Source organism: Ambystoma mexicanum, chromosome 11 (assembly GCF_040938575.1).
Source record: "Ambystoma mexicanum isolate Mex_15411 chromosome 11, UKY_AmexF1_1, whole genome shotgun sequence".
NCBI classification, from domain to species: domain Eukaryota; kingdom Metazoa; phylum Chordata; class Amphibia; order Caudata; family Ambystomatidae; genus Ambystoma; species Ambystoma mexicanum.
The window spans coordinates 6,505,896-6,528,389 of NC_090934.1; the positions used below are offsets into that span (position 1 = coordinate 6,505,896).

At 48.8% G+C, this 22,494-nt stretch overlaps 1 protein-coding gene across 1 annotated transcript in view; it reads right to left on the reverse strand.

Moving 5' to 3' along the window:
• Nucleotides 1-581: 581 nt before the first annotated feature.
• FUCA1 (alpha-L-fucosidase 1) overlaps nt 582-22,494 on the reverse strand; it is a 213,996-nt gene continuing 192,083 nt past the window's right edge. The window contains exon 8 of the mRNA XM_069622383.1: nt 582-1,249. Within this exon, the coding sequence (XP_069478484.1) occupies nt 1,109-1,249 (141 nt within the window). The 3' untranslated portion in view covers nt 582-1,108. The remainder of the gene's footprint in view (nt 1,250-22,494) is intronic.

Below are 22,494 nucleotides of genomic sequence, written 5' to 3' on the forward strand. Positions count from 1 at the left end.
GCTGCCCCACGTAGCCTACACTGAACCCATTCTAGACAGCCTAGGCATTAGGCTTAGCATGGAAGCACAAATCACTGCAAACAGAGCATGTAACCTGGGAAGTGCCGGAACTGCTCCAGTCACATGTGCATGGAGAGCCTGGCTGCAGATCCCTTGCACCACAGACAGCCCCAACCCCTCCTGAAAGCAAGTCATTTGGGAGCACTATGCGAGGGGCACGTCATTTCCCTGCATTCTGCTCCTTCAGTTTTGGGTACAGGGCCATAAACAGCAACTGCATATCAACATGTAGGGCATTCTTTCTGGTCATTTGTGTCCATCGCACGTATTCACCTGGGGCATATTGAGCAATTGCATCAGTGGGAAGCCTTTAATGAGTTCTATTCACACAAGGATTACCACAAAAAGCTACAAATCTGTTTTTCCAGAGGCCGGGAGAGTTGGCACCAAAAAGGAGCCCAACTCCTCCACTCACCTAAAAATGCAGTGCAGCAAAATTGGTATTGCTGGGTGTCAATTGGTTCACATTCTGTAGGCCATCACATGACCAAAGCACTGCTGAGAAAAGCATTCAATCCCCCTTAAATCTGAACTACTTTTTTAATTTTCTGCAGACAGAGGTAGTCAACTAACAGACATTATGAATATATTTGAAATGGTGGAGGAAAAAAAAGTTGTTATCCATACTAAACGCTTCTGTAAACAGATCAAAGTCCTTGTCGTGTATACAACCTGTCTAGAGGTTGTAAGGGTGCAAGTTCATACACTGGCTGTAAGGCTGGTCCAGCACTCCTTCAGGACACGTCTCTGGGGCCAGGATACAAACTCCACAGTTGGGACTTTCCTTGGTCCTCAGATTTCAGTGCCACATTCTGGACGCGGCTCAAGTTCAGGATTTTTGAGGAGACTTTTGGATTGAAGTTTGGTCCCTTTACTCTCGTGAGGATCAGAGCACTGCAATCTTTAGGGAATCTTGGACAAGAAATTACCTGATCAAACCCAAAAGGTACTTTGAGAAGCACAATCACTTCCAAAAGCACCACCACCTTTGGAATCACGTTGCGAGCGGTGCTCTTCCGAATCAGAGGAGCAGATGCAGACCGACGCGCTATTTCACACCTTCCAAGCGAACGGTCCATGCAGCCTCCACAGGCAGGAAACCCGGGGGAATGTACGGCAAGTAGATCACCATGCCCTTATCAGGCACCAGCTGCCACTTGAGGTTCCCAGAAATTCCCAACATTGTTGCCTGAAATAAAGAACAGAAAATAGGTCAAACTAGATAACTGGTCACTAAATAGCACTAAAATGAAAAAAACAAAATCGCAAGAACTCTTAATGAACGGAGACCAGGGAAGCAGATTGTCCAGGTCCTGCTCCCACAAATCTAGCACCCCCTGTGAAGAGATCGCTCACTGAGATCAGCAGTGCCCATCAGACGGAGCCAGCACTCGCTGCAGAGATTGCCATACAATGGACTGAACACTTGGCGACAAACCTAGGTTTCCACCAGCGTGTCACATCCATGACCCCATTCTGAGGAGAAATCTTTCCTTGCGAGTGCGCGCTGGGAAAATCCAAGTGCATACAGCTAGAGCCATTGTTGGCAGAGTTTGGTGTAAGTGGGCCTTAGCAGGCCAGTACACGCTGCCCCCGCATCTGCCCAGCTTCCAAACCCAGTCCTGACCCAGTCACACAGACACGGGAACCCACGCTGGACTCCACGAAAGTGCATGCCCTTAATATGGGGCTTCCTGAGCCAAGAAGGCAGGAAAACAACTAAAGCACGATGGCTAAAGCATAGGTCTCGGACCCCTTGGCATAGTCACTTTGAATATATGGTTCTCAAAATGGTAGCATACATTTAGAAAATAAAAAATAAACGATTGTGCATGGAAAGAGGAAAAACATGGTCAATGCCACCAACCTGGCACATCTAAAAGGCATCCAGATGCTGACAGACAAAAGCAAAGAATGGATATAAAGTCGCATTACTGCTCGAGTAACAAGGGACAGTCCCCCTGCACGTAGTTCGTGAAGATATGGGAGCCTGCTCTCCATACAATCAGGGTTGAGACAAAGCTGTAGAGAAATTCCAAGTAAGGTAAATCCAGCACGAGCTGTCACCTTGATGTCACCAGCACTTTAATACTAGGAGCTAGCTCTACCTAGACTAGCTGCGGCTCACAATGCAAAATGACCTACTTTCATTCCCATTATAGGCTATTGAGCTACTATTAGTTTGGAAAAGCTTACTATTCATAGCATTTTCTAATCTTCTGAAAAACAACACGAGCAATCACAATTACCCAATAACTTGTGAATACCAAATTAACCCCACCAAAAACCAAAAAATAAAACAGGGTTTTCAGACAGTTACGGCCATCAAGCCTATGACCTGAAAGGGTGCAGACGGATGAGACTGACAAAAAATTAATGTGTTGATTGCTAGAGACTTCTTTTTAATAAAATAAATTGGGGGGGGGGGGGGGTGACTGTCCTCAAGTCAAGATGGGTTTCCCCTGCCTCAAATAACGAATGGGACCTTCAGAATGTCCAAAACAAAAATGGCCACCGCTGTGTCAAAGCATACTTCTGTCCAACACTTGAAAAACTAAAGAAAATGAAATGTCTCTGCTGGGTCCAGAAGGATGACACTCTCCCTCTGGCCAGTGTAATAACAGTTCCAAATAGGGGTTTCACCTTCCCCTGGTTTTCCTCCAATGTCCACAAGCACCAGAAGGTAGGACTCCATCCCCATGGTTTCTCTGCTTCTTTGGCGACGGTCTTTGACCCATATTGGCAAGTCTTTTCTTCTTTCTCTTAATTGGCGATTTTAAAGAAGAGGGATGATGCTTCTCTTACGTCTTAGTCTTCTCTTAATATTTATCTTCCTGGCTTGCTTTCGACCAGGTACTGGGACTGATCAGCACTGCTCCCGCTTTCCTACCCTTTAAATTGTCTTTGTTTGGGGTCTCAGACCCTAGACCTCAAGTTATCTTGTGCACGACAACTTCTCTCCCAGTGGCTTGCTGCTCTCTGCACATTCCCCTAGCCTTTTCTCCAGTACGTGGTGGTCCTGGGGCTTTTGTGACACGGGTGCACTGCCAATTGGTTCCACCGCTCTTCCACGCTGCCCTCCAGTCTGCAGCGGCTTCAAAGGGGCAGCTTTCCTTCACATGGCTCTCCTGCTTCCTTAGCTCTTGGAGCTCGGAGCATTTGAAAACGTCCCGAGACTTCAGTCTTCTTCTCTGTTTTCTTTCCCACGGCAGACTGCGCCTTGACTGCACTGCTCTTCCTGCAGCGTCCCAACCCGAATTACCTCTCCCCCTGTATTGCTGTACTTTGCGGTTCCTCCTAGGAGGGGTCCTCGTCCTCCAGTGAGGGTTTGTCATAACCACGAGTCCTATGCATTTTGTAGCATCCATAGAAACAAATTGTCCACATTGACTAGACTGCTCCTGCTGGTTCTGCGAGGTGTGTTGGGTGGAGGAGGGGAGAACCTTTAGCACTCTGCACCTCTTCGTCTCGATATGATATATAGCATTTATAACGTGCCTGCACACAAGTACCAACACAATCATCATTTACTGGGTTCCAGATATTCTTCATCCCAGTCTTCTTACACATTTCAGATGGGTAGTCCCTACTCTTCCTCATCCCAGTACTTGTTAAGGAGGAGGAAGGATCTACCTTACACAAGTACATGATCCTGTGTAGGGTGAAGGTATACTGTGTCTCTCCTGTGGTGTCGCCCCGCACCACATAAGGGTTGATCCTCCACGATCAGTGGACTGTGGCCGCACCACCCTGGCTCCATGGGAAGGGTCCCCGCCTATGGGAGAAGGGACAACATCCAAGGATTTGTCACAGACCAGAGTCCCCTACATGGAGGGTTATGTGATTTCCCAGTTGCTGTTGCACTCTTGCAACTCCCACCCCAGCTCAGCTATCCAGCTACCCTGGAGACTGGTTCCTCAACAGCTGCAGCCTGTGTAGAGCAGACTCTGTCCATTACATATTCTACGAAGGGTGCCCATACGTGGGTGTATTAAGTTGACACCAGCACTGAGATCCTTTCCATGGCTAGTCTCTCCTATACTTTTATCCATCAGTATGCCAATATGTGGCTCTGCTGAGTCTTACAGAATCTGGCCTGCGTTATTCTTGCTGCCATAAAAAGATAGGTTAGCTCCACCCTCAAGCCCGATCTAGGACAGGAGCCATCCTCTGGAGCGCCACCTAGGATCACCACCTCTGGATTAAGGGGCAACAGATAACCTGTGAGGTCTTATTTTTGCCAGGATTTCCTTCCAATATATTTATATCATAGGACAGCCCCAACACATATGGGCCAGGTCTGCCCTTTGACCACTTTTGTGCTAACAGTGGTCTGGGCCCATATGATTAATTGTGTGCTGCCTCACGGGGTGGGGGCCATATACCAATGGAAACAATTTGATGGCCCCCTCTTTAATCAACATACACTTGAGCTCCTGTGGGCTCTTACCCCGAGACTCGTGGTAGCGTATCTGGTTTTGTCCTGTCCCAATTCCTGCTCCCATTTAGGCATGTAGGGCAGGGTCTCCCCTTATTCTACGGCTTCCAAAGGTTTATAGCATTGTGAGATTGGTTTAGTTCTTCTACGTTCATGCATTGTGATTTCTAGGCCCGTGGAATTCCTGGTACTCGCCCTTTTCACAGTCTATCAAGGCTAAATGCTTAGCCAGAAAACACCGACTCAAGGATACGACGCCCCCACTACCCTCACCCTCCCTTTGACCCAGTTAAAACATTGAGGAACTAGGGGGGATTTATGGGTCCAAATACATTTTCCAATTGATTCCTGGAGCTCCTCCAGTTCCTTCGCTTTGGATCGCGAGGGCCCGGAACACAGAATAATTTTGGCACCAGGGTCATTTTAACAACCAGGAGGTGTGAACTGGTCCTTGCACCCTCTCAAGAGATCAGGTATGTTCGCTCTAGCCAAGGTCTCATGTTAGGGTGAATTTTATGCCCAGGTAGGCAATCTCCTTCCACATCGATATAAACTGGGAACTTTACTTAACAGCCGCCAGATTTGCCTGGGTCTCGGAAATATTAACGTTAACAGATATGTCCTGGTGTATGCGGAAACCAGATATCACTCCAAAGTCATCAACCATGGATGTCAGTTCAGGTAAGAGGATTTTTGAGAAAGCAAAGTATTTCACCTGCATATAATGCTATTTGGTGGGGGGAGCTCCAGTAAGATATCCTGGATCAAAGGGTTTCAGCGAATATGCTGGGCTACCAGCACAATTGCTAGGGGGAATATCAGGGATGATAATTGGAAGCTTGTCTCGTGCCCCTTTCAAGCAAGATTAGAGGCGCCCCATTGGCCGCCAACATTTATTTTGGCACCATTTAAAATTGGCTATGATGTATCGAGAGGAAAAAAAGAAATACAAATAAATGTAAAGAAATCAGCCCAAAATAAAACAGTTCAAGTAGCACTTGGAAATATTCCCAGCTCATGCTATCAAAAGCTTTATGTGCATCCAGTGATAATCTCACGAAGTGCTCAGGAATTTGAGATCGCAATGCAAATAGATCAACTACTCCCAATATTATCCTGTGCCCCCCTGTCCACTATGGAGCATGTTTGATCGCGGTCCATTACCACTGGGAGGACCTCCATCAATCCTGATGCAATCATCTTGCTGTACATTTTTTTATCCTTAAGCAGGTCAATCTGTCAATATGCAATGCAGAACTAGTTTACTGGTTTCAGAATCAGCGTGGTCGTCGACAGCCAGACTCCGAAACTAATCCTGTTCTCAAGAACGAGTTCTATCATTTGGTGAGGTGCGGCATCACCAATTGAATAAAGGTCTTGTAAAACAGGTTAGAGAAGCCATCAGGATCGGGTGCTTTCCTTGTCCACAGGGCACGGATAGCCTGTCGGACCTCCAATTCAGTTATTAGGCGTCAAGCATTTCTCGAGCTTCTCTGGTGACCTTTGGGAAGTGAGCAGCTATCAAAACTGACCCCTCTTCTCTGGCTTTTCAGGGATCTTGGGCCCGCCTCTCAAAAAAAGTCCTCCACTAATGCCAGTTTCTCTGACTCTGAAGTGACTCTAAGGCCCTGTCTATGTCCAAGGGCAAGGATACAATTGCGTGTAGAGCATTTTTGTAGTTTTTGCAGCTAGCAATTTATTGCCTTTGTTGCCTTTCCCATAGAAATATTGCTTTTATGTTCGATTGCTCGGGCCGCTTTCTCTGTCAAGTGGGCCTTTACCAAGTTTCCTGCTAATCACAGGTCTCTTAAGCTTTTCTGAGAGTTCTTGCATTCATGGGCCTGCTCCAGACGCCAGACCTTCTCCGGGAGGCTCATTGGACATTCACACTCATGTATGCTGCAGCTCGGCTGATGTTTGCCCCCCCTGAGGACTGCCTTACCCGCATGTAAAACTAAACGCTGATCCAGGCCTTCAGCGTCATTCTCAGCATAAAATTATTCAATGTTATTTCCCTCAGGAAGAAGTAATTCAGCCGCCAAGGTTTCGTATAATGTGGCACTATTCATCAGTTTTAAAACAATCCCCAGAAATGCTATAGGCTGTGCTATTTTGCTTTCACTTTCCTCGACGGTAGGAAGCAGATTACTTTCAGATGCGAGTCTGCTTCAGCCCAGGGTGTTTGCCTGGAAGTGGACCTTGCTCTTCCATTGATCAGGTTTTCCAAACGCTTCCTTTAAACTGCACATTCCTGTTGAACCCCCTTTGTTGCAGTGTTTTTGCCCTGCAGCACTGTGCTCTATGCACGCAGTTCACCCTGCTCCTCTGCAGGCAGGCAAGGAACAAGTGAACAGTAGACAGTCTCTCAACTCATGCTTTCTCCCTCTATTCTGGCTTGAATCTCATGTACCTGGACTTCTTGTTCTTTCCCTGGATATTTCTGTAAAGATTTGTTTTATTTTAATTGTCCTATCTTGTGCTTATACAATTTGTCGAGTGTTGGCTGAAAGATCTTCCAGCAGGCAATCTCCTTTCCTCTGGGAAGTCTCTGTATTGCCATATTGGCAGTGCACGGTCCCCTTTCAGGAGGCGGTCACCGTTCTGTTCCTGCTGAACTCTTACAAGTTATTTAGAAGTATTGGATCCTTTTCCATAACCCAATGTCTAGACACACAGGTCTACTCCCATTCCTTAGTGCTAACAGAAGTCTGCTCAGACACTGTTGGTATCCGATTATTCTGTGTACATCCTCAGAGGGAACCAGTCTGGTCTACCCCTCCTGCCTCTCCTGTGCAGGACTCTTGCTCTCGGTTTCTTACACATAATTATATCTTCAGCTGGGGTGGGGCAATGGGGGACCATTATCCATGCCCCGGAGGCGAGACTGAAACCGCTTGCACCCGTGTGGACGAGACGAACACTGCTGCACTTTAAAGGGAATGAATGCGGGACCGTGATATAGGATTACCGTAAATAAATGGGGCTGTACCCCCTCCTTTAACTGTAGGTGATGGTATCAAAGACTTTGAAAGCTATTTTTATTTTTTATTTATTTATATTGCGCCGGTACCTCTCAAGCTTTGGGGCGCAGATACATGAACACGAAAGGACAGGTGCGGAACAAATACCACAGGACATTAAAACAAAAAATAGCTGAGCGGGGCGCGATTCAAATACTAGCCTTTACATAAAGATGTGTGTTTTCAGTAGTTTGCGAAAATGCAGATAATTTGTTTCCAGTCTTTAATAGACAGGAAGGTTGTTCCATAGGCCAGCCGCTGAGACAGGGAAGGACTTGCCTGCTCCGTTTTTGCGTCTGTGGGTTGCCACTGCGATCATGCCTTGATCAGCCGATCTTAACTTTCTGTTGGGCACATATAAGGTGAGCTTAGCTTTAAGATAGGCTGGGGCTTTTCCGAAGATACATGTGTACCAGTGTGAGGGACTTAAATTGAACTCTTTCCTCAACTTTTAACCAATGCAGTTCTTTTCTTGCTTAACTGATATGCTGATTTTCTGTTTTACAATTCTTACTGCATTGTTTTGTATAACTTGATAGGCATGGAAGCATTGTTTATTAGATCCTAAAATAAGCGCATTGCCGTAGTGAAGACGTGACCAAATGGTGGCTCTTGCGATTGTAGCGCCGTTCTTCGATAGATAGGGTCTTATGGCTTTTAGCAGTCGAAGATGGTATGAGCATTTTTTTTTTTAATGTATTGGGTTTGAGCTTCTGATCCAGTGATGCTTCCAGCATCACCACAAGAGTCTTGACCTTTCCCAAAACTTGAATATGGGTATCTTATCATGAAGGCGCTATATGAAAGATGGAGCTTTCTTTCTGGTTGCGTTAAGGCACATCCAGTTCGTATCCATCCACTGCTCTACAGTGTTGTATACCATGGATAGTTGCTTGTTGCCTTTCTGATGGTCTCCGCTTAATTCGATTACCAGCTGAGTGTCATCAGCATAGTTGGTGAAAAATGTGTTGATGTTATCCAAGACTGTGCAGAGAAACCTAAGATACAGATTGAATAGGAGCGGGGACATACTGGCTCCCTGTGGGACCCCATAGGTGATTTCGTTTTATAAGGAGAACAAGTTTCCCGAGTTTACTCTAGATGTCCTATTTTGAAGGAATGACATTATCCATCCTATCGCTTCGGCTGAACAATTTGCTGTTTTCTTCAGTGCTGTCTTAAGTAGTGTTAGGGAGAATTCTCATTTAATGGCTAATTTCCCTTACCTAGTGAGTCCCTCAGCAGCTTTGCTGGATTTCTGGAGTTTATTTTTTCCACTTGGTAAGAGTGTGAGCTTTTTCCCCCACTCTTACCTGTGTTTTGCCATGTGTATTTCATCTGTTTTTGTGATTGTGGACTCTGGAGTACACCACTTCAGTAGTCCCACTCTTGTGTGTTACACAGCACCTTCAGTGCAGTGACACAGGGTTGTCCTTTAGACTTCCCACCGACTCCATTTCTGGGGCTGACTACTGTCCCCCCACGAAAGGGTAAAGTTGCCATTAACTTTACATAGTCAAATAACCACAGATCCAGTACACCCCATCTTACATGGAGTATTGGAAAGGGTTGATCCTTAGCCCTTTTCTATCTATACATCCTAGAGCATTTCCTTTAAAACGTTAACACTCCGTCACAAATGCATCTATGGGACAGCCCCAAACTAAAGGACAAAATTTCGGTTTACCAACCTGCAAGAAACCTTCGCTCCACATCCACTCTATGTCTGCATGTGGCTAGGACAAAGAGCCCGCGGTAATGGACGTTCCTTCCCGGTGCTCGTGGCTAAGGCTTGGAACAACCTACCACTGGTGCTCAGAGCTGAAAGAAACCATCTGGCATTTCGGAAGCTCCTAAAAACAGAACTGTTCATTTAATTCTATCTTCGTTTATCCTCACTGACCTTATTTTTCTGCTTGTGAAGGAGCGCTTGGATGCCTTAGGGTTTTAGCGCTATAGAAATGTTTCAACATAACATAGTTTTGCTCTTTTAACATTTAGACTTGGCTGGTGGCAGTGGTATCTACCCTAACTTTTCTACCGCGATTATACTATATAAACGTGGTATTGTTTTAGGCTATTATATTAGCCTCGAACATAAACCTGCTTGACCAAATACTCTTTTGGCTCCGGTCAGTTTTATTCGCCATTTCTTTTTGTTAAAGTCCTTCTTGTGTTTTACTTTGCGCGGCAAACCAGGTTTGCCTTCTTTCACGGTCTTTTGGCGGGCTTCTGCTAAGAAGCCCTCCTCTAGGTGCCTGGGTGTCTAGGTGGGCTGAATGTGATGGAGGGGTATAGTCACCCCCTGCACAGGGTATCCTAGAAAACCCAAGTCGCGCTTTGCCATGATTGGCTGAGGTGGTTGTCCGGGCTGGACAACCTCCCTGCTGCGTGATTGACAGCCAGGCTGTGTGAATGGGGGATTTTCGCATAAAAGGCAGCACTCTTGGGCTGGAAGTCAGAGTCGCCACTGGAACTACAAGGAACCGAAGAGAAGCGGAGAAGACGGCTGCTGCAACTACCCCATCCCGGTGAAGCCCTGCTGCAGTCCTGAGCCATCTACCCTTCGACGACCAGAGAAGATCCAGTCCGGAGTCTTCTTCCCTTGAGCTTGGTGGGGTCAACCAGCTCATCTTCCACAGAGAGCGGATCCTCTTTGTGGTCAAAATCACGGCACACTGCTCTAGTGGTCCAGATAGCCATCTGAAGATCCCCCTCCTGTTTTTAAAAGGAGCGCACCTTTTATTCACCGTCGCTGCTGCTGCTGGCTTCATCCCTGAGTAGTGCAGACCCCTCCAGACGTCCTTCTCGTCTCCATGACCGAAGCACCAGGAACCGTGGGTCTGCAGGAAACTACCATGAACAACTGCCGTGGCACTAGCTTCTTCCTTGAATAAGGTACTGTGTTCTGCTTCTAGGAACTAGGGTGAATCCCTTTTCTCCTCATCCTTGTCTTCCCTCCCTCTTATAACTTTTGCTTCCTCTGTTGACAATATCCAAGTTCTCCTGGCAACGTTGAATCATGAACTGTCTCACTGTGATCCTCGACAACATGTGCGGCCGAGCAAAGGAATCAGGACAGGTGGTAGAGCATCTACGTTGGCAGAAAGGCACGCGCTAATCGATAGCCAAGTTAGGCATAAGATTGATTATTTATATTGCGCCTATACACAAGTGTTTCAAGACGCAACCAGGGAGGGGGAGGACAAGACAAACAATCTTACTAGGTCTAGTATCTTTTGAATTGTGCAAATGCACAGACAAGAAGCGCATGGGTGGAGGCAGCGGGAGAAGTGCACCCAGTGGAACAGTGCCCTAGTCAAGTGCAGGAAGGCAGGGCCTCCAAAGGGAACATGCCCGTGAAGTGCAAGAAGGCCAGGTGGCACTGCAGGAGGGCCCAAAGGCACGTTTATGGACTGGGCAGGGGGCAGAAGTAGGAAAGGGTAGCAGAGGGAAGGCAGAGACAAAAGGAGGTGGGGAAAGGTTAGCAGGGGAGAGGCAGAGAGAAGGAAGAGGAAAGTAAGGTCTTGAGAAGCATCCAGAACCTAACGAGATCTGGCTCAAGGCGGAGGGAGGCAACTGCCGAGGAAAGATCTACCACCCAGTCTCTGCTTGGAGAAGCGACTCACCCACCGAGAATTGGAGGTAGACGAGCAAAGGGCTCTGGACGGAGGTACTTAGGAAGAGATCATTGTAGATAGTACGGGCTCCGGCCCCAGAAGGCCTTGTGAACAGTGCAGAGGGTCTTGAACCTGATCCTTGCAGCCACAGGGAGGGGCCAGTGGAGGGATTTCAGAGCTCGAGAGATGTGGTCCTCGGGCATGAGGCCAAGGATAAGTCTTGTGCGGTCCTGTTTTGGATGAGTTGCGGAAGGTAGAGTTAGAAAGATTGAAAGATTGAGAAAGAGGCTAAAACAATCAAGAACCAGGGCTCTGGAGACCGTGAGCTTCTGGGGGAATGTGAAACAAGGTGGAATGCCTCTGAGGGGGGTGTAGTTGGAAAAGGGACTTTTTAGAGACATCTGTGATGTGTGGAGAGAGTGGAATCGAAGATGACCAAGGTTTATTGCCTCACAAGAGGGCGAGTGAGCAGGGCCCAGTGAGGCCGGCCAGAGTGAAAGGGGAAAAGCGGGAGCAAGGGTCCCAATGAGAAGGATCTTTGTCTTACTGTCATTAAGGCAGAGATCATTAGAGGCGCTCCATGTCTGAACAGCTGAAATACAGTCAGGGATGAGCGAGGAGGAGGCCAAGTGTAGCCTGAAGGAGAGCTGCGCGTCATCCACAGAACTTTGAAAGTTAGAGGAAAAAGTAGAGATCAGTTGGGCCAAGAGGGCCAGATAGACATTGAAAAATCAGGGTGAGAGGATAGATCCCCTGGGAACACCACATGTAGAGAGTGATAGAGAAGAGGACCCAAGATCAACCTGGGAAGGTCAGTCCAAGAGGAAGGCGGATAGCCAGAGCAGAGCCTGATCCGTGATGCCAAGGGTATCAAGGAGACGGGTGATCAAGATGTTGTGGCTCACAGTGTCAAAGGCTTCACTGGTAGCAAGTACAAGGATTTCAAAACCAAGGTGATATTTATTGAGGCCAAGAAAGAAAACTTGCACAACACAATCCAGGACACTAGGCAGTTCATGCAACTATTTTACATTAATGCTGCTAAAGCAATAGTCCAGTCAGGAATACTTAACTCCAATGGCCAGCAGCACCCTTTGAGACAGCAGACGTGCTGGGATCAGTCACAAAAATCTCACATGGTTCAGTTCTACTTTTGTGACTGCTCATTTTGTGCTTAAGAAATGGTACAAGGTGGATTTAAACAAGCCAAATAAAATGGTAGAGGAGTTTGCAAACTATATTTGCCTTCACATCTATAACAGCTGCTATTGTTGGAACCAGTTGATCAATCAGTGCATAGAAAGGACTCCCCAGAGATCACTAGAGCCTCACTGTGCTGAGATCCATAGAAGGAACTCTCCAGAGATCACGAGAGCCTCACTGTGCTAAGATCCATACAAGGGACGCTCCAGCCCAGCAGAGATCACTAGAGCCTAACTGTACTGAGACATGCCAGGGACTCCCCCAGAGATCACTAGATCCTCACTGTACTGAGACATGCCAGGGACTCTCCAGCGATCACTAGAGCCTCAATGTGCTGAGATCCAAAGAAGGAACTCTCCAGAGATCACTAGAGCCTCACTGTGCTGTGACACATGCCAGGGACTCTCCGGAGATCACTAGAGCCTCACTGTACGGAGATCCATAGAAGGGACTCACCAGAGATCACTAGAGCCTCACTGTGCTGAATCTATAGAAGGTACTCCCCAGAGATCACTAGAGCCTCACTGTACGGAGATCCATAGAAGGGAATCCCCAGAGATCACTAGAGCCTCACTGTGCTAGATCCATAGAAGCGACTCCCCAGAGATTACTAGAGCCTCACTGTGCTGGGATCCATACAAGGGACGCTCCAGCCCAGCAGAGATCACTAGAGCTTAACTGTGCTGAGATGCATAGCAGGGACCCACTAGAGCCTCACTGTGCTGGGATCCATACAAGGGACGCTCCAGCCCAGCAGAGATCACTAGAGCTTAACTGTGCTGAGATCCATAGAAGGGACTCGCCAGAGATCACTAGAGCCTCACTGTGCTGAGATACATAGCAGGGAGCCACTAGAGCCTCACTGTGCTGAGATCCATAGAAGGGAAACACCAACCCAAGGGAGACCCAGTTCTTCGTTTTACTTGTGTGCACAAACATGTGTAACTGACCCTAAGATGGCTGCCGCCAAGGCCTGCGTACCCGCTGCCTAGCAACAGGCTTCAGCTCTCGTAGGCTCCGATTGGGCAATCCACAGCATTTACTGCTTCATGCGTCGCCAGATGGCGCTAGCCGGCCTGGTGCTTCTAAGGCCAGGTATTTAAGGTCACCGGTCTGTCCGAGAGCGTCCGCCACCTTCCTCCTGCACTTAGTTTATTTAACACCATATTCCCTGTGTTTGTATGCCGCCAGCGTGTAGACCAACCCATCTGCTGCCACTCCTACTGAACACATCCTAGGTCTGTATCCACGCCCGCAGCAAGCTACGTGAAAGTGACTCGGAATCCTCAATGGTGCGATCCAACCGCAGTACCCTGCCCCGTAACCCTCCCCAACAGCTCCTCGAACTTTAACATTCTCTTCTCACACTCTGAAACTAGCTGTGCTAACTGACTCTTTACCACTGGGCTTTCACGCTGTTAATTGTAACACTCAAAAGCTCTACATGTTTTGAAAAATCACATCTTGGCCACCGTGCCGTACACACAGCAAACTGCCTTTGCGCCTATGAATGAGCTATCTTAAAAATGTGCTTTTTACTTACCGTGTCCCTCGCACTGCCAATTGTACTCGCCTAGTTCGCCACAGACTAACCAACTGTGTTTAGTCCATAGTGCCCTACGCATAACAAACTGCTCCCATGCCTGGTAGGACAGCTGCACAAGTTACTTACCCTACTCTGAATGTAACTGCCTTGCACACATTGCATTAGCCTATTCTGTGAACCTAAGTTGCCCTGCACTCACTGAATTACCCACTCTGAATGTAAGCTGCCTTGCACACATTGCATTAGCCTATTCTGTGAACCTAAGTTGCCCTGCACTCACTGAATTACCCACTCTGAATGTAAGCTGCCTTGCACACATTGCATTAGCCTATTCTGTGAACCTAAGTTGCCCTGCATATTTTGAACTAGTCCACCCCGTGAATTGAAGTCACCTCTCCGTATACTGTATCAGACTACACTGTGATTTTAGGCTGCCTGGCATATTTTGTATTAGCCTATTCTGTGACCCTTAACTGCCCCACCTACCCTAGACCACTTGGTGACTCCTAAACTCGCCCAAACCCACACCACCAACTGTACTTGCCTGCTAACCTTGGATAGACTTTTCTGAGAAATAGAACACACACTATGCAGACAGGAAAGACCTGGCAATACCTACGACTAATCCCACTCTACATAACAATGACCTTAATCAAATCTACACCTTGCCCGCCAGCACATAGAAATAGACTCTGAGCCAGACTAGCCACACTCTACGAGCCTAGAATGGACCAATCAACCTAAATACACACCATATGCTTAATACCCATGGCCCAAACAATACCTCATATGCTGGATCTGACCAGGAGGCCATGCCCAAGTATCTAAATTTAGCACATTGCCATCCTCCAACATCCCACACCATAACTAACCAAACCAGCCGCCAACCCAACAGACAAAAACCAAAAAATACGACCATCTCTGGAGCCCTGATCAACATAAGATCCCTAGTGGCACATGCTACCGAAAAAGCCGATCTATCGTCTAATAAACTGGACCTCCTGTCACTGAATCATGGCTACATGCCGCAGCTGGCCCCGCCCTCATGCTGGCCATCCCAGATAACTATCAGATACTTCGAGTGGATAGACCCAACAGCAGGGGAGGTGGTTTAGCCATTATAGCCAAAACCAGCCCTGCCTTAAGACTTGCAAGCCCATTATCATTCAAATCTTGTGAACTGCTTACAGCCAAACTTCCTGTATCCAGTAATAGAACACTATGTATTTACTATATAGACCCCCTGGACCTATAGGTACCTTGAGGACGACCTATCCAGTCTCCTATCCAATAATACTAAAGAGTAATCACAGATCTTAAAATGCTGGGCTACTTCAACCTTAACGACCCCGAGGATAAACAGGCACAATCTATAGCAACTATCTTATCAGAATATGGACTCTCCCAAAATGTTTACGGCTTTACTCACACCAAAGGAAGAACCTTTGACTGGGGAGCGGACCTGAATTGTACCACCACTATTACGAATATAACCCCACAACCGTGGACAGATCGTCACTTGATTGACTTTTCACTAACAATAGTGAAACAATGCAAAAACACAGAGCTAGAGCAACTCCTTTGCCTACTAGATGCAAAAGAAATATTACATCCGACAAACTATTACCACTCCTTATCCCATCGCTCAACTCGCTACCAAGTAATTCCAATCCAAACCTCCTAGTAGAGGTCTTCAAAACAATGACTAATGCCTTAGACATCATCGCGCCAGCCAAACTCTGCAAAAGTAAACAGAAGGCCCACCTATACGCCTGGTTTACACCCCATCTCAAAGAGCGAAGACTCCAGAAAAGGAAATTACAAGCCCTTTGTCGTCATTCCCCCTCAGAGGAAAATAAACTACAACTAACCCAAATGGCCTATAAATACAAAAAAGAAATAATCTGTACCAAAAAAGACATTCCACGAGAGAATCTCTAAAGCTAGCTACACCACCAAGGAGCTCTTTGTGACCCTCCGGGAACTAGAATCCCCATAACCCTTCCGGACAACACTCCCAAGGACAAACAATGGTGCACCAGCATCCAGAATGCCCCATCGAGCAAAATATCCCTTCAAACAAAAATTGCTAGCAAAAAAGCTTTATTGCCTAGTAAGGAGCTACAAGCACACTTTCCTATTGAAAGTCCGAATTTGCCAGCTCCTTTCAGCTTTGCCAAAATTTCCATACTGGAAACTGAGAAAATCATCCTATCCCTAAAGCCATCCAACTGTCAGGGTGACAATTGCCCCGCCCAAATAGTCAGACACAGCAAGAGAACTAGCACCATTTGTTTCAAAATTAATGCTTCCTTTAAAACCAACAGTCCCAAAAAGCCGAGAAGAGTTTTGGGTTCTACCACTCCTCAAGAAACAGACTCTTGACCCATCCATCCCCACTAATTACAGACCCATCACCACGGTACCCTTCCTTCTTATAATAATTGAAAGAGTAACTTACCTACAAATTCAGGACTACCTTGAAGCTAACCACCCACTAGGTTCTCGCCAAACCGGTTTCAGACCACAACATGGTACTGAAACAGTGTTAACTGACCTAAAGACAAAGGCAAAACTGCCATGTTACTACTCCTTGACCTGTCAGCGGCCTTTGACCTGGCGGACCATGCAGTTCTGTGCAAAAACCTAGCATCGGCGGCCCGATTCTCAAGTGATGCAATAGCCTGGGTCCAGTCATTTTTAGCAAACAGAACAAAGTTTTCTCCCCATCGGCCTCAGCCGACCCGATTCAAACTGCCTGTGGCGTCCCACAGGGATCTTGCATCTCGCCCACTATGTATAATATATTCACCAAGCCCCTTTTTGATAAATTGAACAGACTGGCTGTTCACCTACACCAATTACGCAGATGACACCCAGATCCTCATTCCCCTTTCGGGCAATTTTGATAAGGACAGGCCTTGGTGAATGAAATATACCTCCTCATTCAGGCATGGATGGCATCCCATGGCCTCTGCCTAAATGACGACCAAACAGAACCTGATCCTCGGCTCCAAAGCCAATCTAAAAAAACTAAGCCCCAACTACGCCTCATTCAACATAGATGGCAGTATAATAAAAGCAGTAAATGAGGTAAAAACTAAGTTTTTACCTCGACTTCACCTCATCGCTAAGAAAACAGGTGAACTCCCTAGCTTCCTCTGCACCGGTAACCTCACCAGGGCCTGCCGACCACACCCATCGGAAGCAAGTTACATCACCCTAGCTAATTCTCTAATACTATCAAAGCTAGATTGTTGCAACAATCTTTATCTAGGAGCCAATAAATATGTTATCAACAAATTACAAACTGCAAAATAATGCCTTGAGACCTGTCCTTAGGTTAACCAACAGAGAACATATATCCAAGTTCAGAAGAGACTACCATTGGTTAAAAATAAGCAATAGGATCTTACTTAAAACTATGTCCCTCACCTTCAAATGAATAAACAATGCCGCTCCCCCCTATCTTACAGAAAGAAGGGTTAGAAAAACCTCGACCCGCCCATCCAGATCAGCCACCTCTCATTGCCTAGGGGTACCCAGATTCAAGTTTCCCAGTGAAAGCTGCACAACAGTGGAATGCACGACCTCTAAACCTCAGGACTGATCAGTCCTATCTCAGCTTCAGACGTAACTCCTTAAACTGATTACGATCCAATGACATCTGAACCTTGTACACCTGCTAGACTTCTTATCCACCTGTTCATGAATATACCCACTACACTGCATCATCATGACATGGATTACATGTTGCTATGTAACCAGCTGTACACCCTTTTGTAACCTTATTGAATTGTATTTCCCTTACCTGTATAGGATCTAATCCGTGTTGTAACAAACCTCCAAGTATTCTTATCTGCTGCGCCCGGCTACCTACGGGTTTGGTGCGCATTACCAAATAAGGAACAAGTTACTTACCTATAACTGTTCTCCAGCATGGGTCTGGCATGGATTCACATGCTCATGAATATTCCCAGTCGTCAGGCTGGGAATCCTCAGTAAAGAAAAAAAATTCAGTTTCGTTTCTGAACTGTCTTTCTCCTAATAAGCAATCACTGGTCTCTGGGTCATACTGCCCTCAGCCAATGACTGCCTTCTACCCAAGCCCCTCCTCAGGCAGCCGTCTTCAGATTTGGTAGCACGTAAAGTGGCAGTAGGACCAAGAGAAGACCTGCAAAGGGGTAGGGTTCACATGTGAATCCATGCCAGACCCATTCTGGAGAACAGTTACAGGTAAGTAACATGTTCCTTCTCCAGCATGGGGTCTGGCATGGATTCACATGCTCATGAATAAAAGAAGATATAGCAGTACAACATGCACAACCACGGGAGGTGGCAAGGCTCAACATTAAGCATTTCAACAACTCAACATTAAGCATCTCTTTTCCCTCACCAGGCGGACCTTCAAGCAAACAGGTTGCGCAGCACTGGTTGGCCGACTCTTGACTCCTCCCTGGAATCCTGGTCGACTCAGTAGAATTTTGTGACAGTGTGCGTCGACATCCACGTAGCCGCCCTGCAGATGTCCAGCAGGGGCACACCAGACAGGAACACCGTACTAGCAGCAATCCCCCTGGTCGAATGGGCTCTCGGATGGCCAGGCAATAGTCGGTTTGCCAGCTGATGAGTGAGTGATACAGCCGGAGAGCCACGTGGAGACAGAAGCCTTGGAGAGTGCCTTCCCTTGATTCACAGGTCCAAAATTCACAAACAGCTGTGACGTCCTCCGAAAACTCTTCGCGCAGTCCACGTAGAACTTCAACACTCTAGCCATATCCAGCATGGCAAAGTCCTCTCAGCTGGCGACAGGAAGAAAACCTGTAACACCAAGGGCTCGTTGAGATGGAAGTCCGACAGCACCTTGGGCATGAAGGAGGTGTGCGTCCTCAGCACGACCCTCGCTGCGTGGAAACTTAAGTACGGCGGCTTACAGGAGAGGGCCTGGATCTCTCCCACTAGTCGTGCGGAGGTGATGGCCACCAGAAAAGCAGTCTTCCACGACAGGAATTTCAGGGGTGCCGAATGCAGAGGCTCGAACTGAGGACCCATGAGCCTAGTCAGCACCACGTTGAGCTTCCACGCTGGGGCCTTCACCGGCAGGAACGAGCGGAAAAGTCCTTTCCTGAACTTCACCAGGCGATGCGACCACAGCGACACTCGCCCCGGAGTTCTGGTGTAGCGGGAGATACCCGCCAGATGGATCTTGATAGTAGCGTGAGCCAGCCCCGCTTTGGCCAGCGACAGTAAGTATGGCAGCACTTGAGGGGCCGTAATCCGTAGAGGGTTTCTCTTCTCTGCACGGCACTAGACGGTAAACTTCTTCCATTTATGTCCGTAGCACTTAGAGTCGAACACGCCCCGGCCTTGGCAAGTACCTCCTTGCAGTCCGCCGGGATCTCGTATCCTCCAAATTCTATCGTTGCAGGAGCCAGGCCTGAATGTTCAGCAACCCCTGGTGGTGGTGCAGAACCGTGACCTTCCCTTCCCTGGCGAGAAGATCTGCGTCTGCCGGAAGCTTGACTGGAGGGGATGCCGACATGTCCAGAAGGTCTGTGTACCATATCTGCCTCGGCCACGCCGGTGCGACGAGGATCATTCTGCACCAGGACCGTCTGAGTCGACTGATGAGTCGCAGGAGCAATGGTGGGAACGCGTAGAGACAGGCCGTCCCAGGGGAATGAACGCATCCACCAGGTTCCCCGCTGGGGAAACCTGCTGGCGAACCTCTGGCACTTGGTGTCCATCGCTGTCGCAAACAGATCGATTTGGGGAATGCCCCAACGTTGATACTGCCAAAGTTCCCACTCGTGGCAAGAAAGCAGCTCCCTGCTGAGCGAGTCGGCGACAGTTTTCTTTACTCCTGCCAGCTGGAAGGGCACCAGAAACATCCTCTGGGCGACGGCCCATTGCCACAGATACTGCGTTTCCTTAGAGAGATGGGGGATCTGGTGCCCCCTGCTTCCGAATGTAGAATATCGTGGTGGTGTTGTCGGTGAAGACCCGCATCACCTTGCCCTTGAGGGACGGGAGGCATGACTTCAGGGTCCAAAACACGGCTCGGAGCTCCAGGACGTTAATGTGTAAAGACCTCTCCTCTGGGAGCCATAGGACTCTTGCATGGAGATGCCCTGTCCCTCCAGGGAGGCGTCCGTCGTCACCGTCTCCCGGTGCGCTGGGGTTTGGAAGACTTTGCCCGCTGTGAGATGCATGCGCGAACACCCCACCACCGGATCACTTGACGGAACGTCACGTTGAGGGCAATTGTCCTCCAAGCTTCCCGCCACTTGCATCCAACGGGCGTCGAGGAACTCCTGTAGCGGTCGCATCTGCAGCCTGCACAGCCGTACGAGGTAGATGCAGGCCGACATGCTGAGCAGGGACTGGATGGACCTCGCCCTGGCATCTTCCATGGTCAACCGCCGTTGCACCTTGCCCAGGATGGCTTTCAACCTTTCCTCCGTGTTGAGTCTGGCTCCTAGGAACTGAGCGCCCTGCAATGGCTCCATGTAGGACTTCGCATAGTTTATCGAGAACCCCAATTTCGTGAGCAGGACTTGACTTCACTCGGATGAGCCAATCTTCGAGGTAGGTGTAGACGTGGATCCCCTGAAGGTACAGCGCCACCGGTGCCATGCACTTGAAGACCCTTGGGGCCGACTTCAGCCCTAAGGAGAGGGCTCTGAATTGGTAGTGCTGCCCTTGGACCACGAAGCGCAGGAACTTTCAGTGCCCCTTGTGTATGGGGATGTGAAAGTAGGCATCCTCCAAGTCCAACTACGACAGGAAGTCTCCCTCCTCCAGCTGTCCCAGTACATGCTGAAGGGTGACCATCCAGACCTGGGATTTTATGTATTTGTTGAGGCGGCGATCTAAAATGGGCCGCCAACCGTCGGTCTTAATTCTGACGAGGAAGTACCGCGAGTATACCAGAGCCTCAGAGCATCTTGGGGATGAGCTCTATAGTGCCCTTTCTCAGAATTGCTCGTACCTCTAGAAGTAGTTGTGGGATGGGATCTTCTTTCCTGACCATAGGTGGACAACGGGGACACTTCCTTTGGAACTCCAGGGTGTTTCCGTGGGCCAAGGCATCCAGCACCCAATGGTCAGTGGAGATGGTCTTCCACGCGCTGACGAGGCTTGCCAGCCGGCCTTCCACCGGGGTGTTCGGGTGGGGGCCAGACGTCACGGCCTGTACAGTCCTGATTTGCTGAGGCCTTACCACCTCAGGCCCCTTGGCGACGATGTCCTCCGGCCTTGCTGCAGCCTCTGTAGGCTTCCTGGGACGAAGAACGGGCGGCTTGACGGTATGACGAAGATCTGCCACCGAATCCTTTGGAGGCACCCTGTGACTTGCCTCCGGAGGACCGAAACGACCGCTGTCGAAGTGTGCCCAAGGCACAGGCCGTCTCGGTCTCTGTCTTGATCGCCTGCAGTGACTCGTCGACTGCCTTGCCGAACAGGGTGTCCCCATCGAAGGACATGTCGAGTACCCTCATCTGTACGTTCTGATGGAAGTCGGTGGCCCTGAGCCAACCATGCCGGCGAAGGCAAACGCTGTTGCCCATCTAGCGAAAGCCGGTGTCGGAGATGTCCATGGCCACCGTGATGGCGTGGTCCGAAGCCACCTCGCCGCCTTGCAAGATTTCAAGGGCCTCTGCACTCTTGTCTGGTAGAAAGTCCAGGAGGGGGGAGATTTTAAACCACAGCTCCCTATCGTAGCGAGCCGCGAGAGCGTTGGTCGCCTATGGTCGTCGCCGACATGACCGACGCCCCATGGCGTCCAGCTTCTTTGCTCCCCCCCCCTTCCTGCAGGGAAGTGGAAGTCTATGCCGTCGCCCCTGCAGATTTCTTCTTGGCCGCTGCGGAGACCGAGTCCTGGCACGGCTGCGCCCTGAGGCACATAGGAGCAGAGTCTGGGACCTGGTACTACTTCTCGTACCGGTCTCTCTTCGCAGGGGCTGATGATGGGTTCTTCAGAAGAAACGGCCCTTTGTTCCAGATGTCTTCCAACAGCATGACAGAGTACGGTCTTCCTCTTGCCTCTCATCGCTGATAAAATCCCTCCTTCTGCTCTTCGGGGCATAGCTGAAAAAAGTACTGAGGCCCTGGCGTTCAGGTGCTGCTGGATCGTCCACAGGAGGCAAAGGCATCCCAATTCCTTATTTCCGGGCACAGGGTATGCAAGGCAATTAAGATGTCCTCCGACCTGTCTGTCGGTGGTGGCAGCGGCTGTGATGGGAGCGTCGGCATCAGCGTGGTGTCCTCGTCGATCTGCCGCTCATCAGCTCCCCAGTCACTCTCCACGTCTGCCTCATCGTAGGACTGACTTGAGGCTCGACAGCTCGTCCTCGGAGGAGATATCTGAGTCAGGTAGGACTATCGCCCCCCCCCCCCCCGTTTCTCGGCCAGGGGATTCACGGGAGTCTTTTCAATGGGCTGGAAAGACTATTCCCTCTGGGATGGCAGGGAAACTCTTGGCTTGGATGTTGTCTCCATTGGGGCCACATCTGTGGGCTTCGCCAGGGATGCTGCCACTCCCTCAATCGAAGCCTTAGCCAGGTGAATCTGGGCCTTCACGACCTTCAGCGTGTCTGAGGCCTTAAC